At 41.2% G+C, this 15,872-nt stretch overlaps 1 protein-coding gene across 2 annotated transcripts in view; it reads left to right on the forward strand.

Moving 5' to 3' along the window:
* LOC117402105 (major histocompatibility complex class I-related gene protein-like) overlaps window positions 1-5,598 on the forward strand; it is a 40,808-nt gene extending 35,210 nt beyond the window's left edge. The window contains exons 7-8 of one of the 2 annotated variants that reach the window (XM_059006836.1): window positions 3,184-3,333; window positions 3,908-5,598. In XM_059006836.1, the coding sequence (XP_058862819.1) occupies window positions 3,184-3,329 (146 nt within the window). In that variant the 3' untranslated portion in view covers window positions 3,330-3,333; window positions 3,908-5,598. The remainder of the gene's footprint in view (window positions 1-3,183; window positions 3,334-3,907) is intronic. The other variant, XM_059006835.1, reaches the window with a different exon arrangement.
* Window positions 5,599-15,872: the final 10,274 nt, after the last annotated feature.

The raw sequence follows: 15,872 nt of genomic DNA on the forward strand, positions 1-15,872 counted from the left end.
GCGAGTTCGTCAGAGGCCATACCGTATACCTGAAAGGAAAAGACAGGTAGTAAAAACAGAGATTGGCGAGATGCTCAAGCTGGGGGTAATAGAAGAGTCACAGAATGACTGGAATAGTCCGGTCGACTCGGTTTTGCATTGAAATTCAATGCTATCCCATGCCCCGGGTATATGAGTTGCTGGAGAGTCTAGGCTAGGCTCACTTTATGACGACACTGGATTTAACGAAGGGGTACTGGCAGATACCCCTGACCCCAGAATCACGGGAATGGACAGCGTTTTCGACTCCCCTCAGGTTATACCAGTTTATTACCATGCCCTTTGGATTGCATGGAGCCATGGCCACTTTCTAGCGGATGATGGATCACATTTTGCGACCCCATCAGCAGTATGTCGCTGCTTACACAGATGACGTGGCTATCCACAGTAAGGACTGGCCGAGTCATCTGTGTAAGATAGCAGCAGTACTGCAATCCTTGTGGGAGGCTGGGCTCACTGCTAATCCAAAGAAATGTGCCATTGGGAAGAGTGAGTCAGAGTATTTGGGGTATCGAGTAGGGAGTGGCCAGATCAGACCGCTGATTGCAAAGGTGAAAGCCTTGACTGACTCCTCGAATCCTATGACTAAAGCCCAGGTGCGCTCCTTCTTGGGATTGATGGGTTTCTACCGTAAGTTAATTTCGAACTTTTCCACTCTCGCTGTTCCCTTGACAGAACTCACCCGGAAGGCTGCCCCATAGTACCATCAATAAGGAGTGTCCAGCAGTAAATTGGGCAGTGGAGGCACTCCGGGGGCCTGGGGTCCCCTGGGGCAACACTTCACCCTTGTTACAGATCATGCCCCCTTAGCGTAGTTCCACCATATGAAAGACAATCATGCCCATATCACATGGTGGTACTTGGCTCTGCAGCCCTATGCCTTCAGGGTAGTCCACCGAGCAGGAGAACTGCATAGGGGTGTAGAATTTTTTAATGTACCAGTGGTGCCATTCTGGGGGGGGGGGGGGGAGGAATATGTGAAAAGGGACAGGACCTGTGGTGACTCTCGGGCGCACGCGCAGGTCTGCAAGGGAAAGATCGAAGATTCCCGGGTGGTTCCACCTGTCAGTCATGGCAGTGTCACAGGGAGGCGGGCCGGGCTGCGTTGGCTCGCACTCTGATTGGTGGGGCGTGGAGCCAGCTGGGACCTCTGATCAAATAAAATGCTACTCTTCTGTGTCTTTATGTTTTATGGCTCATCAAGGAAGTATGGCAACTGCATGGACGAAGGATTCGGAAACCTGAGACTGCTCAACTGTACTGTGCGGCAGGAGCAAACCGCTGAGTGAGAAGCCGGGTTATTTTGTGATACTCAAATAATTTAAGGGAACCTGAGCCATTCCAGCTGTGAGATAGAGAACAGTGGCATTTCTCAGGGCTTCCAGTATTAGGGGAGGCGACGAGCCGCGGCAATACCGCACCTTCATTTTGTAGTTTTCTTTTACAAGTCTTTATTTTCTCCTTTTATTTACCATTCTGTTTTGGACTTTACGATTTGTGCTTTCTTACACACCTGTGTTTGTGTGTTGTTGACATAAACGGAGTGCAGTACCGTCGTTGGCAGAGCACTCACTACCGCACTGTAAAGGAAGCACCTGCCAACTGAGCGCTGTAAATAAAACATGGGCGTTGGGTGACTACAAACATCTTGTCTGCTTCTTAAGTGAACCAACCACACTCCCCCTCTCACACACTTGCATTGCTGTTTCTCAGGTGCCACACACCTGCAATATTTAAATAATTTATAAAGTTACATAGGGCTTGGGATGAATGAATTGTGGCAGAATCTAAACTGGACTTATCCAAATCGGGGCTGATTACTGCATTAAAACCAACTCCTATTACACATAAGTATTCTGAAAAATTCAACATGGTATCAGCAATCCCTGATAGCAAATTTGCATCGTATTCAGGGGCATAAACTGACCCCATAATGAAATCAACATTATTTAACATGGCCAATGAATATATAAATCGGCCCGAGTCATCACCCCAGACCCTTCAATAGATAACTGCAGTTTCCTATCTGTAAGGATCAGTACACCCTTAGTTTTGCTTGTTGCGCAGGAATAGGCTGCAATTCTAAAAAAAAAAAAATTGAAAATGGTGGACATCACATGATTTAAGATGTATTTCTTGTAATAGTGTGGAGCAGTGTGGAGTAGTGGTTAGGGCTCTGGACTCTTGACCGGAGGGTCGTGGGTTCAATCCCAGGGTGGGGGGGGACACTGCTGTTGTACCCTTGAGCAAGGTACTTTACCTAGATTGCTCCAGTAAAAACCCAGCTGTATAAATGGGTAATTGTATGTAAATATAATGTGATATCTTGTAATAATTGTAAGTCGCCCTGGATAAGGGCGTCTGCGAAGAAATGTAATAATAATAATAATAATAATAATAATAATAGTTGTCTGTGATGCAGAAAGTCAAGGCATTTTGTACGTTTCATGGGAGAATTCAATCTCTGCACCTTCCAGGACACAATATTAACATCCGTCATTATAATGGTTGAAATGGGACATGGGACTCCTCCACAGACACATTCTAAAAAGCGACTTGTGAAACAGTTTCCATTCTGAATATCACAAAAGGTGCAACACAAAGCATTAAAACAACAACAAATACAAACAAGCCACAGGAGAATTCCAGCATTGAAAACTCCCTTGGTTTGAAAAAACTGTCAACTCTCAACTCTTTAGAGCTGTGCCTCTCTACCGGCAATGCATGTCCGATCCCAGGCCCTCCTTATGCATCACATACAGTCAACCCCCTGAGCCACCAGATAACTGTTTCTCCAAGAAAAGTACCACAAAAGCACAAATAAAATGAAATATATTTATCTCCATACTGAGTTTACCAACTGTAGCCTTATAATTTAATTAAAACATGTTTTCTTCCATTATCAATACTATTTCCAAGTCGAATGTAATATGATTTCTTGTGTATTTCTTTGTGGTAAGAATTTTAATTACAACAACAACAATAATAATATGAATGTAGGAACACACAAATAAATTCAATAGTTTGAAAAGTATTCGTGTGGGTGAAGTAAATCCCAGATGATATGTGACTGTGATCCAAAGCCATGCCGGTCGATCAGCTGCTGGTCACACCACTAACAACAAGAACATTCTTCATGTTTAGGAATCCAGTGCTCCCAATCCACTACGTCGCTTCCCGATGAAGATGTTCAGAAAGACACAGCCGCTGTCTCCATGCCCTCCCTAGCAGGGTCAGCTGAGGAAGCACGAGGGTTTGACCTGAAGTTCGACATTCACAGTCCTAGATAAGCTGGTAGAGATGCTTTGTTTGGTTTCAAATTTGAACCACAAACAGATGTATTAAACACTTCATAATCTGTGCTTTTTTGTTAAATTGAATGTAGGGATTTTTAAAGTTCTGTGCTTACAGTATTCTCTCAGAACCAGCTGAGAGAGGTACTGTAGACTACGGTTTGCCATGTTTTAAGTTGACGGTTGCCTAACTCTTCTGAGCTACATGAGATTTTGTGTTTCTCACATGAACAACGGACGCCAGTGCCAAAAGTACACTTTTGTGTCCTCTACATAGTCAAATTCTGACTGATCTCATCTGTTTTAATCCCATCAAAGCTTATGAATTATTGGGTACAATTTTCTGTTTGCAGCAGAGCAAAACTAGCCCCCATCTTCTGCAAGTATGAAACAGTGTAACTGTAACAGGTGAAGATAGCCGCAGTTTAATTAGCATTTTGAGTTGTTTCTTTCTAGTTTGAGAATGTAAAACAAAGGGAGCACCACCACCAAACAAAAAAAAGTTCTCTTGTGCTTTTCTCTCCCATGTGCTTTACTAACCACAGTCTCTCTGTTCCATTTCTGTATTGTTCCAGGTGTGACTCCATTGACACAGAAATGAATAAACGGCTCAGCTGAGGCTTCATCTTTTACACTTCATTATACCCTGATATTGCCCCACAGAAAGCGATTGGATAAACCGATAGACAAGGAAGCTGTGTTGCAGTAATCTGTGTCAAATTAAGAATTTCTAGACATTTGGAGAGTTCCTTATCAGACTTACAGTTTTTTTTTTTTTCTTTTACTGGAGTATAACTAATGGTTACTATGCTATGGGTTTGAGATTTACAGAAGATGTTAACTTTTCAGTGTACTTATTATATTTGTTTAACTAAATAAATAAATAAATAAACAAACAAACAAAAATATATAAATATAAATAAATATATTTTAAAAGCAAAGTCAGATGCGAAGCTGTGGCTGTGGCAGCACTTTACCATCTTCCTTCACCTTTCATGAGCACTACACTCACAAGTACCTAATTAAAGGTAACTTACGTAAGAACATAAGAAAGTTTACAAACGAGAGGAGGCCCATCTTGCTCGTTTGGTTGTTAGTAGCTTATTGATCCCAGAATCTCATCAAGCAGCTTCTTGAAGGATCCCAGGGTGTCAGCTTCAACAACATTACTGGGGAGTTGGTTCCAGACCCTCACAATTCTCTGTGTAAAAAAGTGCCTCATATTTTCTGTTCTGAATGCCTCTTTATCTAGTCTCCATTTGTGACCCCTGGTCCGTGTTTTTTTTTCTGGTCGAAAAAGTCCCCTGGGTCGACATTGTCTATCCCTTTTAGGATTTTGAATGCTTGAATCAGATCACCACGTAGTCTTCTTTGTTCAAGACTAAATAGATTCAGTTATTTTAGCCTGTCTGCATATGACATGCCTTTTAAACCTGGGATAATTCTGAACCCCATATACTCCCACGCTGTCAGGCAATGCGTTTTGACAGAAGTCAGCTGTGTGGGTGCAGCGGCTGGCGCTCTAGTTTGACAGGTGATTCTGTGTTCTTTATACAATTATGTATCTGTCTCTCCTACTTTTCCTTCAGTTGAAATATAAGCATTTAACACATATCAGATTAATTGCATTTCTGAAATGTCAAGATTTTTTTAAAACACGTCTTACAAAATAAACTCAATACACAAACCAGTACCTCTTACACAAAACCTTTAACCTTTAGACCGTCCACTGAAGGTATTTATGACTATTTTTGCTATTCAAGCTGCATATTATTACATTCTAGTAGTTTGCATTTCTACATTACAAGTACAAGGGACACTAGAAAAGTTATCTACGTGAGTAAGGAGATGAGGTGAGGCGAGATTCCTTCCTTGCTGTTCAATATAACACCTCCTCAGTGCGATGCACTTGCTCCACTTTGAATTTAATGAGGATATCCCAGCAGAAAAGAACTGCTTGGGCTCCCATCCAGCCAGACAGCCGCTTTGACTCCTTCACCATTTCAAAACTGACACCCATGCAGTGTTTCTTCTGATGAGCCAGAGTGTTCTTCTCTTAGGAACAGTGAGTCTAACTTACCAGGATCTATTTAATAACCTGTACAAAAATGTGCAATGGCAAATAATAGTGTAGCTTACCCGTTTGTTTCAGAGTTCACAGAAGAGTGAAACAGAAATGGAGAATAATGTGTTTACATAAAACATTTGCTGGTTATTTGCTATGTATTCCTGTTTATTAATATTGCCTGTTGAGTATATTATATGTATATGCATTTGGTACCAAAGAAAAAGAAATATATATATATATATATATATATATATATATATATATATATATATATATATAGTTTAAAGGTGTATTATAAATTAACTCTACTGTCATGAGCCCGTGTTTTTCACAGCGTGTTGCTCTGTGCATTACCATCTTCTACCACAAGAGGGCGGTATTGCCTGATATACTGTTTATTTTTATGCGATCCATTCACAACAGAGCAAATGTGCTTCATTACAAAAAAAACAGCAGTGCCTCTGTCTGTCTGCACTGACATTGAAAGTAATCTAGTGTACAGGTGGCATACTGTGGTCCTATTCTACCAGCCTCACCCCATTGTACCTGCCCTATACTTGAGCTACCATTGCCCCTTGGTGTAATACAGAGCCATTATTGCATTGCCATTGTAAGATCTATTAAGGGTGGACTCCGCTGTGTTCTGTGTTTTCTCCCACAGGAGTAAACAAAAAAACATCTTCAACAGACGACAACCTTCCCGCTGTGTACGAGGAAGAATCCGAGGACAGAACTCTCAATAAACAAATATCGACACACACCAAACTACTGTCAAGTAACAAATGTACACATAATGCTTACTTTCAACTGACTGGACAATCTTGCATCTGGAGAATCCGCCCTCGAAATGCACAGATTAGAAAACATCACATACTGTGAGAAAGTGGGGGGGGGGGGGGTTGCAGGTACTAATTTGTAAAGATATACAACCTTAGAGATTTTTCAGAAATAACACATATTATAGTTCATAGATTGTTAACAGTGTTTAACATGTAGTAATAATTTGTCAGATTTTGTTCTGCGTCTGGGATCTGAACTTGGGGGGCACGGTCCCTCAAGGCCTCTCCTTGGCGCTGACCCTGCCAGAATGTATAGAGCACAGCAGACTCCTGCTAAACACAGTGCACATCTGCTATCAAATCCTTGTTTAAAAAATGAATATAGGAGAAACAGTTATATATTATTTACAGGTTGCCTGAATATACAGTATATGAAATACAAATAAGTAGCTTTTTCTTTGCAACAGTCAGATTCAATGCAAAACATTACAAAAAAAATAAGAATGCAGCCCTCCCTGGATAATTGTTGTAGTCAGTAAATAAAAATAAAAGGTAAATTGCATGATTGAAATTTGATTCTTTACAATTGAATCCTTCCAGCTACTGTTTTACAGCCCTGCGCTCCCCTGATTGTGTGACTCACCCAGCAGACAACGTGGTTGTGCCTTTACCAGGGGAGACCCTCGGGGACCCCTGCGCTCCCATGACTGTGTGACTCACCCTGCACACCACATGGCCGTGCCTTTACCAGGGGAGACACTCGGGGACCCCTGCGCTCCTCTGACTGTGTGACTCCCCCCTGCAGACAACGCGGCCGTGCCTTTACCAGGGGAGACTCCTGGTTATAGGAGGGGTGATCGACTGAAAGATCTGTGCAGCATGGAAGAAAACATCGCAATGATACTTACAAGAAACAGACAGCTAGAAAAAATACTGACTTTTTGTGTGTGTCTGCCTTCTTAAAACAGAGCAATTGTGCTGAATTCAGTGCTGAAGCCAAAAAGAACAGTAATAGAAACAGACAAGATAAAATGAGCTGTACTGAGGAGCGCAGTGTGTGTGTGTGTGTGTCTGTGTGTGTGAGAGTGTGTGCGTGTGTGTCTGTGTGTGAGTGTGTGTGTGTGTGAGACTGTGTGTGTGTGAGGTGAGAGTGTGTGTGTCTGTGTGTGAGTGTGTGTGTGTGAGAGAGAGTGTGTGTGTGTGTGAGTGTGTGTGTCTGTGTGTGTGTGTGTGTGTGTGTGTGCCAGATACAGAGAGCGCAAGTGACAAGTCTAGGAAAAGCAGTACCAGGGTTACTCTCATCAGGTGCTGTGGAGTTACCAGCCAGTTCAGCGAAGTCCAAGAAACCTAGGATTACCTCCATTTGGAATGGCTTCAACCTGTCAAACCTGAAGGGAAAAAAGCAAAAAATACCGTCAGTGGAGGGTCTAGTGCTGTGGATCTTAAAGGGTTTGTGCAAGAGGCACGGGTTTGTAAATTGAGTTTATTTCGTGAGACGTGTTTTTAAAAAATCTTGACATTTTGGAAACACAAATAATCTAATACATGTTAAATGCTTATATTTCATTATATTATATTAATTCAATATAATCTCTAACTAGGCATCAGAGAATACTTTTTAATAACCATTACAGTTTTTCACTAATTACTTTTCAAAATTCTGAATTTATATATATGATTAGCCCAGTTTAGCCGGGTCATGTATCCTAGGGTCAAATAGAAGCCCTGCTTGTAAATATATGGATTGTTTTGATGGTGGAACGGGTGAATGTATTATGATTTCAAATGTATTGTGTTGTGTGTGTCTTTTAAAGTAATGGTTTATTATATTGTATGAGTTAAATGTAGTTCGTGTTTAGTTAAGAACACGGCGCGTTGTTGTTACTGTTGGTTTTGTTGTGGTCTGGCAGGGGCGGTTGTTAGCAGTTCGTCCCTGCCAGACATCTCGTGAAAATGCAGAGGATTAATTATAAACTGAGTTGCTGTCGACCATGCAAATATTAAAAACCCTGTGCAGAAGGTGACCATCTCCAGAGGAATTAAACCTGCGTCGTTTATTGTTCAGGGTGGTTCAGGGAAGGAACGTGTGCGAGAGTGAGAGTGAGAGTGAGAGTGAGAGTGAGAGAAAGAAATCAAAACGAAACCGCAAGTAAAACTAGGGTTAGAGGATCAGTGAATGCAATTACCCAGCCTGTTTTGGTTTATGTGTAGCGAGACTTGTTTTGTTTAAAACCTATATTTTCGCTCTGTGAGCGTGGTTTTGTGTTAAAATATTTTATTTATTTGTGTTTAATAAAAACGACGCACAAGAGAGCTTATCACCCGAGTACCTGTGTGTGTTGTCAGTCAGGATTTGGTGTATGGACGTCAGCAACGACGTCACCACTCGGCCACCCTATCATAGCACCTCACTGCTTTCCCTTGACAAAGGTGTGTTATACTGAAACACTGGGAGTTGGCTCTTTCAAGCAGAAACGTATTGTATAAATATAGAGAGATTAAAAAAGGCTATGATGTAGTATGTACTGTATATTAGGTCCGGGATCAGGGTTAAAGCCCTGCATTTTGCTTTAGTTGGAAGGGATCTGAAGCCCCATGTGGCCAGGTTAATAGAAGGACAGTGTCTGGTCTCCATGTCTGCTGAACCTCCGCGCACGGTTTTCGAATCCCACCGTGACCGCTATCTGCTTGGCTCTGCATTGCAACTGCAGACCCAGCTTTAAAAGGACAGAACTTTTCATTTGAAGTTGTGTGTCTATTTTGCTACGAATTAAAATGTGCAACCCTTCGCCAAAAGACCTATTTTACACCCCTTTTTCAGCTTGGATCATGCAGTTAAAGAAAACGCACGTGCAGTGTTATGTGCAGAAGTGTTGGTTTTGTTCGATAAGCAACTGGACAAACAAAAAACAAAAATCTAAGAGAAAATGATTTATGAACACATACATACAGACAACCATTAAAAACAAAATACAGCTTGTAAATTGGTCAGAGATGGCAAGAGTTACATTCACTGGCCTAGGAGTGTAACGATACGCTAGTGTTAGGATACGCATCGCAGTGCTTGAGATGGTCCTGATGGGATACTTGGATAATGCATGCTGAGATCAAATGGCCATTTAGGCCCAATAGTGAGCCAATTTAGTTAAAAGTCAAACATTTAATGCATTTGTAGCAGCTATCAGAGCCACTTGGTGAAACAGACAGCTCTGTGATGTGCTTTGGGGTTTTGAGTCACAATACAAACAACAGATACACAATGAATCATTACACCCCTTCTGGCCTCACATCCCAGCTTATTAATGCTTTAAGCTGTTTACTTTTGCTACTTCCTGTCACCACAGGTTATTATTCAATACTGGAGCGCGACAAGGAAATGGTTTCGTACCAGGAAACAGCAGCAGCTTTCCACCTGCGTCCGTGTCTTGAGGTAGAAAATGGATCTTAAAGCCTTGGTTAGCAATGAATGTTGTAATTTTAACAAGTAGCAAGGCAGGAGGTACAAAGGAATATTCTCAAAAACATTTCCTCAGAGTTTCATTTCCTCCCAATTTCTCCGAAAGGATACAATTCTTAAATCGATATAACATTTTTACATTCAAATTTTAAATGTACGTCATTGTAAATTACAATTTTACAAGACTGGAAATTAAACAACTTGATCACTTTTTAACAAGTAAGAAAATATTATGGCTAGCATCGCTTTAGGCTGCATCACACTGCATTTCAAATTTCAGCCTCAATGTATATTATACCCACTGCCATCACCCAGCTTGATAGTTAATTATAAAATAAATATGCAGTATTAGTGCAAGAAAGCAGCTGATAGGAAAGAGCATTATTAATTAATTAATATCTATTTCTTATCAGACGCCCTTATCCAGGGTGACTTACAATTGTTACAAGATATCACATTATTTTTACATACAATTACCCATTTATACAGTTGGGTTTTTACTGAAGCAATCTAGGTAAAGTACCTTGCTCAAGGGTACAGCAGCAGTGTCCCCACCGGGGATTGGACCCACGACCCTCTGATCAAGAGTCTAGAGCCCTAACCACTACTCCACACTGCTGCCCTTCAAAGACACTTCAAAGACATATGTTAAGAATACTGAACCCTGATTCCACAAGTCAACTGCTTGGTGTAATTCTCTAATGAAAAAAGTTACAGAAAACATTCAATTCCTATAAAAAATGCACAGCAGTGTGTTTCAGTAGTTTCAGTAAAGTCATTCAGCAGTTTTTGGGTTTTTTTTGACCTTTTAATTGTACAACAGATCATCATCTTTCACTCAAAAGAAGAACAGTTTGTACCCCACAAAGTGTGTTTAAGGTTAATAATACCAATCCGATTCCACAAGCAAACTGCTTAGTACAGTGTAATTCCCTAATATACTGCAGTTTCATCAGTAGGCTTTTGGAGGCCATGTTATAAATAACATCACCATTATCTAAAACAGGAAGTAAAGACATTTAACCAGAATGTGACTCAACAGAAAACAACATACAGGCTGAATCTCAACACCACGAATAGCACCCCAGTTAAGATAACTAAGTACTGAGTGTCTCTTTACATTTGCTTAGGGCTGGTCTTGCTCGTACTCAGTTGGGAGATTGGGGTCTGTCTGCTGGCCGGATTAAAGACCAGTTTCATCAATCCTATGGGAGGAAACACAAGATACATGAATACAAATTAAAGCATAAAAAAGTCAAAACAATTCCAGTTTCCATGATCCTGGTCATAATCGATATTTACAGGATTTGGGACCCTGGTCAGGAAGATCAATGGTGCAATTATAAACCCTGGTCAGATTTATAATAAATATTTGAGTAATTTTAAAGGTATTGTGAAGAGGCTGTTTTTCTGTTCTAAGACAATGAATTTCAGAGATGAGATGCTTGATATACAAAGGCACGCTGGCCCAGATTAGATCTCAGTTTAGGGATTTTAAAAGCAGGCACATCATTTGATCTTAGTGCACAGGTAGAGTTGAAAGTCTCGTACCAGAGATGCAAGGTAACTTGGAGCATTTCTGGTGTACACCCTATGGACTAAACACAGAAAATGACACAGCCTTCTATTCTCCAGGCTGAACCACTCTAAAGTTTCACAGGTAAAACAGTGACGCTAAGAACATAAGAAAGTTTACAAACGAGAGGAGGCCATTCAGCCCATCTTGCTCGTTTGGTTGTTAGTAGCTTATTGATCCCAGAATCTCATCAAGCAGCTTCTTGAAGGATCCCAGGGTGTCAGCTTCAACAACATTACTGGGGAGTTGGTTCCAGACCCTCACAATTCTCTGTGTAAAAAAGTGCCTCCTATTTTCTGTTCTGAATGCCCCTTTATCTAATCTCCATTTATGACCCCTGGTCCTTCTTTCTTTTTTCAAGTCAAAGAAGTCCCCCGGGTTGACATTGTCTATACCTTTTAGGATTTTGAATGTTTGAATCAGATCGCCGCGTAGTCTTCTTTGTTCAAGACTGAATAGATTCAATTCTTTTAGCCTGTCTGCATACGACATGCCTTTTAAACCTGGGATAATTCTGGTTGCTCTTCTTTGCACTCTTTCTAGAGCAGCAATATCCTTTTTGTAACGAGGTGACCAGAACTGAACACAATATTCTAGGTGAGGTCTTACTAATGCATTGTAGAGTTTTAACATTACTTCCCTTGATTTAAATTCAACACTTCTCACAATATATCCAAGCATCTTGTTAGCCTTTTTTATAGCTTCCCCACATTGTCTAGATGAAGACATTTCTGAGTCAACATAAACTCCTAGGTCTTTTTCATAGTTCCCTTCCTCAATTTCACTTTCTCCCATATGATATTTATAATGCACATTTTTACTGCCCGCATGCAATACTTTACACTTTTCTCTATTAAATTTCATTTGCCATGTGTCTGCCCAATTTTGAATGCTGTCTAGATCATTTTGAATGACCTTTGCTGCTTCAACAGTGTTTGCCACTCCTCCTATTTTTGTGTCGTCTGCAAATTTAACGAGTTTGCTTACTATATCAGAGTCTAAATCATTAATGTAGATTAGGAATAGCAGAGGACCTAATACTGATCCCTGTGGTACACCACTGGTTACCTCACTCCATTTTGAGATTTCTCCTCTAATCAGTACTTTCTGTTTTCTACCTGTTAACCACTCCCTAATCCATGTGCATGCATTTCCTTGAATCCCTACTGCGTTCAGTTTGAGAATTAATCTTTTATGCGGGACTTTGTCAAAAGCTTTCTGGAAATCTAAATAAACCATGTCGTATGCTTTGCAATTATCCATTTTCAATGTTGCATCCTCAAAAAAATCAAGTAGGTTAGTTAGACACGATCTCCCTTTTCTAAAACCATGCTGATTGTCTCCCAGGATATTGTTACCATATAGGTAATTTTCCATTATGGATCTTATTATAGTTTCCATAAGTTTACATATAATAGAAGTCAGGCTTATTGGTTTGTAGTTACCTGGTTCGGTTTTGTCTCCCTTTCTGTGGATCGGTATTACGTTTGCTATTTTCCAGTCTGTCGGTACAACCCCTGTGTCAAGAGACTGTTGCATGATCTTGGTTAGTGGTTTGTAAATAACTTTTCATTTCTTTGAGTACTATTGTGAGGATCTCATCCGGCCCAGGGGATTTGTTTATTTTAAGAGCTCCTAGTTCCTTTAACACTTCTGCCTCTGTTATGCTAAAGGTATTTAAAATTGGATTGGAACAGGTTGACATGTCGGGCATGTTGTCCGTGTCCTCCTTTGTAAAAACCTGTGAAAAGTAATCATTTAATATTTTTGCTATTTTCTTTCTTCATCTATGATTTCGCCAATTGTGTCTCTTAGACATTTAACCTCCTCTTTGAATGTTCTCATGCTGTTATAATATTGGAAAAACATTTTGGAATTGGTTTTAGCCCCCTTAGCAATATTGATTTCTATCTCTCTCTTGGCCTTTCTAACTTCCTTTTTGACTTGTGTTTGCAGTTCCAAGTACTCTTTCTGTGTGCTTTGTTTTTGGTCCCTTTTAAACGCTCTGTAAAGTGCCTTTTTTTGCTGAATATTTTTTTTAATTGATCTATTAAACCATTTTGGCCATTTTGTTTTAGATTTAGATTTGTCTACTTTTGGGATGTAATTGTTTTGTGCCTCTAGTACTACATTTTTAAAAAACAGCCACCCTTTTTCTGTGGATGTTTTCTCTATTTTACTCCAATCTACTTCTGTTAGTCTCTGTTTCATACCTTTGTAGTTTGCTTTTCTAAAATTGTAAACCTTAGCTTTAGTCATTACTTTTGGGGTTTTAAAAAATATTTCAAATGAGACCATGTTGTGGTCTGAGTTTGCCAATGGCTCTCTGACCTCTGTTTTAGTTATTCTGTCTTCATTATTTGAAAAGACTAAGTCAAGGCATGCCTCCCCTCTAGTCGGTGCCTTGACAAATTGCGTTAGGAAGCAGTCATTTGTCATTTCCACCATTTCAATTTCGTCCGTCGTGCCCCCCATTGGGTTTTCCCATTTTATACAGGGGAAGTTGAAATCCCCCATTAGTATGGCTTCTCCTTTTCTACACGCATTTCGAATGTCATTGTATAACAGATTATTTTGCTCAGCGTCTGAATTTGGCGGTCTATAGCATGCTCCTATTATTATGCCCTTTGAATTTGTGTCCATTATTCTGACCCATATTGATTCTGCATTGTTTTCTTTGTCCTGATTTAACACCTGGGCTTCAAGGCTATTTCTTATGTATAGCGCTACCCCTCCGCCTCTTCTGTCCTGCCTGTCTTTCCTATATAGTGTGTACCCACTAATATTATATTCGTCTCCATCACTCTCAGACAACCAAGTTTCTGTAACACCTATCACGTCGTAGTTACTTGTTAGTGCAGTAGCTTCAAGTTCTAACATTTTGTTTCTGAGACTTTAGCATTAAGATAAATACATTTAATAGTGGTCTTACCTGAGTTGTTGCTCTTGTTTTGATGTAGTCTCCCTTCTGTTTTTTTGTTTTCTCCCCCCTTCCTTTCTAGTTTAAATGCTTCTGTACCACCTGAAGGATCCTTTCTCGGAGTAGATTGGTTCCCTTTCTGTTTAAGTGCAGTCCGTCCCACCTGTATAGATAGTCCTTGTTGTAGAAAGTGCTCCAATGTTCAAGAAAGGTGAAGCCTTCCTGTGTGCACCACGATTTCAGCCATGCATTTTGATTTTGTATTTCCAGCTGTCCATATGGTCCTTTGCAAGGCGCCGGCAGTATCCCAGAAAAGACCACAGTTTTGGTCTTGTCTTTTAATTTCCTTCCTAGCTCTCTGAATTTGTTTTGCAGGGATCTTGGCCTGTCTCTTCCAATGTTGTTTGTACCAATGTGGACGACTACTACCGGGTCATCTCCTGTTCGTTCTAGGAGCCTGTCCACATTCTCAGTGATGTGCTTGACTGAGGCTCCTGGAAGGCAGCACACTGTTGTAGTAAGGGGGTCCAAACTGCGAACTGAACTTGCTGTGTTTCTCAGTATGGAGTCCCCAACAATCATGACCTCCCTTCTTTTTGCTGCCTGGTCAGCACTGTTTATAGGGTCCTGAGTGTTGTTTCTTTCATTCTCGTGATGTTGGTTTTGGTCATCTAAGTGTTGAAGTGGCTCAAATTTGTTGGATGTCTGGATTTCTGGTGGTTGTGTTTGACGAAGTTTTTTTCCCTGCTTCTGCCTATCTGAACCCAGCTGTTTCGACTCTCTTCCATCTCCCTATTGGCTTTCAGTCTGCTAGGGGTGCAGACTTCCATGAATTGTGGGTGTGTCAGCTCCTCAAGCTCCTGTTGCTGTCTCATTTCCTCCAGCTCCTTTTCTAGCAGGCTTAATCGCTGAAGCAAGTCCTGGATCGTGCAGCACTTTACACAAACTTGGTTGAGCTCTGTTGGGTTTTCTCGGATTTCCCACATCATGCAGTTGTCACAGATTACTGGCTTGAATACCATTTTTTTTTGTTTAGTGTAGCTTCTGCAGCTGTCAACCTGCTTTCAAACTGCTTCTAACTGCGTTGTACTTGTCCACTCGTACTTCTCACACGATGTCGCTTCCACACGCTGTCGCTTGGAAGTCTGCCTGCCTTTTGTTTGTTTGTGTTTGTGCTGCGTGCTCCGCTCCTCCCCCGTGTCCCAGAACGCCGTGGGATTTGAATCAGCTGCTCCGAGTTTCAGCTGATCAGAAAAATACAGGCAGCTGCAAGGCTTTAAGCTGCAATGTTTTCTGATTAAAGCAACTCCAAATTTAAAGATGTAATTCCTCCTTTCTGCTTCTAACTGCGTTGTACTTGTCCACTCGTACTTTTCCCACGATGTCGCTTCCACACGCTGTAATCTGCATTCAACACTGAGGAACTTGAGAGCGGATGTCAGCAGGCTTGTCCCTGGAGGACAAGAGCCAGCCCAGGAAATCTCCACCCCCAAGCTCACTCGGCCTGTAGGGGTCGCTGAAGAGCGATGTGGAGAAACCGTGTCTGCCGGAACCCCACCTCCCTAACCCGGAGAAGCCAGAGCCAATGCGGCGCCTCTTTGGAATCCCCAGCTGCCTCGCACAGGCTGGATTCAAACCAGCAAGCTCCAGACTGTTTGGCTCACCCCGCACGCCACGCAGCAGTGTTTTTACCAGGTGAGCCACTCAAGGACCCCATGGGGTGTATTTTCAAAGCGTTTC

This window comes from Acipenser ruthenus, chromosome 34 (genome assembly GCF_902713425.1).
Source record: "Acipenser ruthenus chromosome 34, fAciRut3.2 maternal haplotype, whole genome shotgun sequence".
NCBI lineage: Eukaryota > Metazoa > Chordata > Actinopteri > Acipenseriformes > Acipenseridae > Acipenser > Acipenser ruthenus.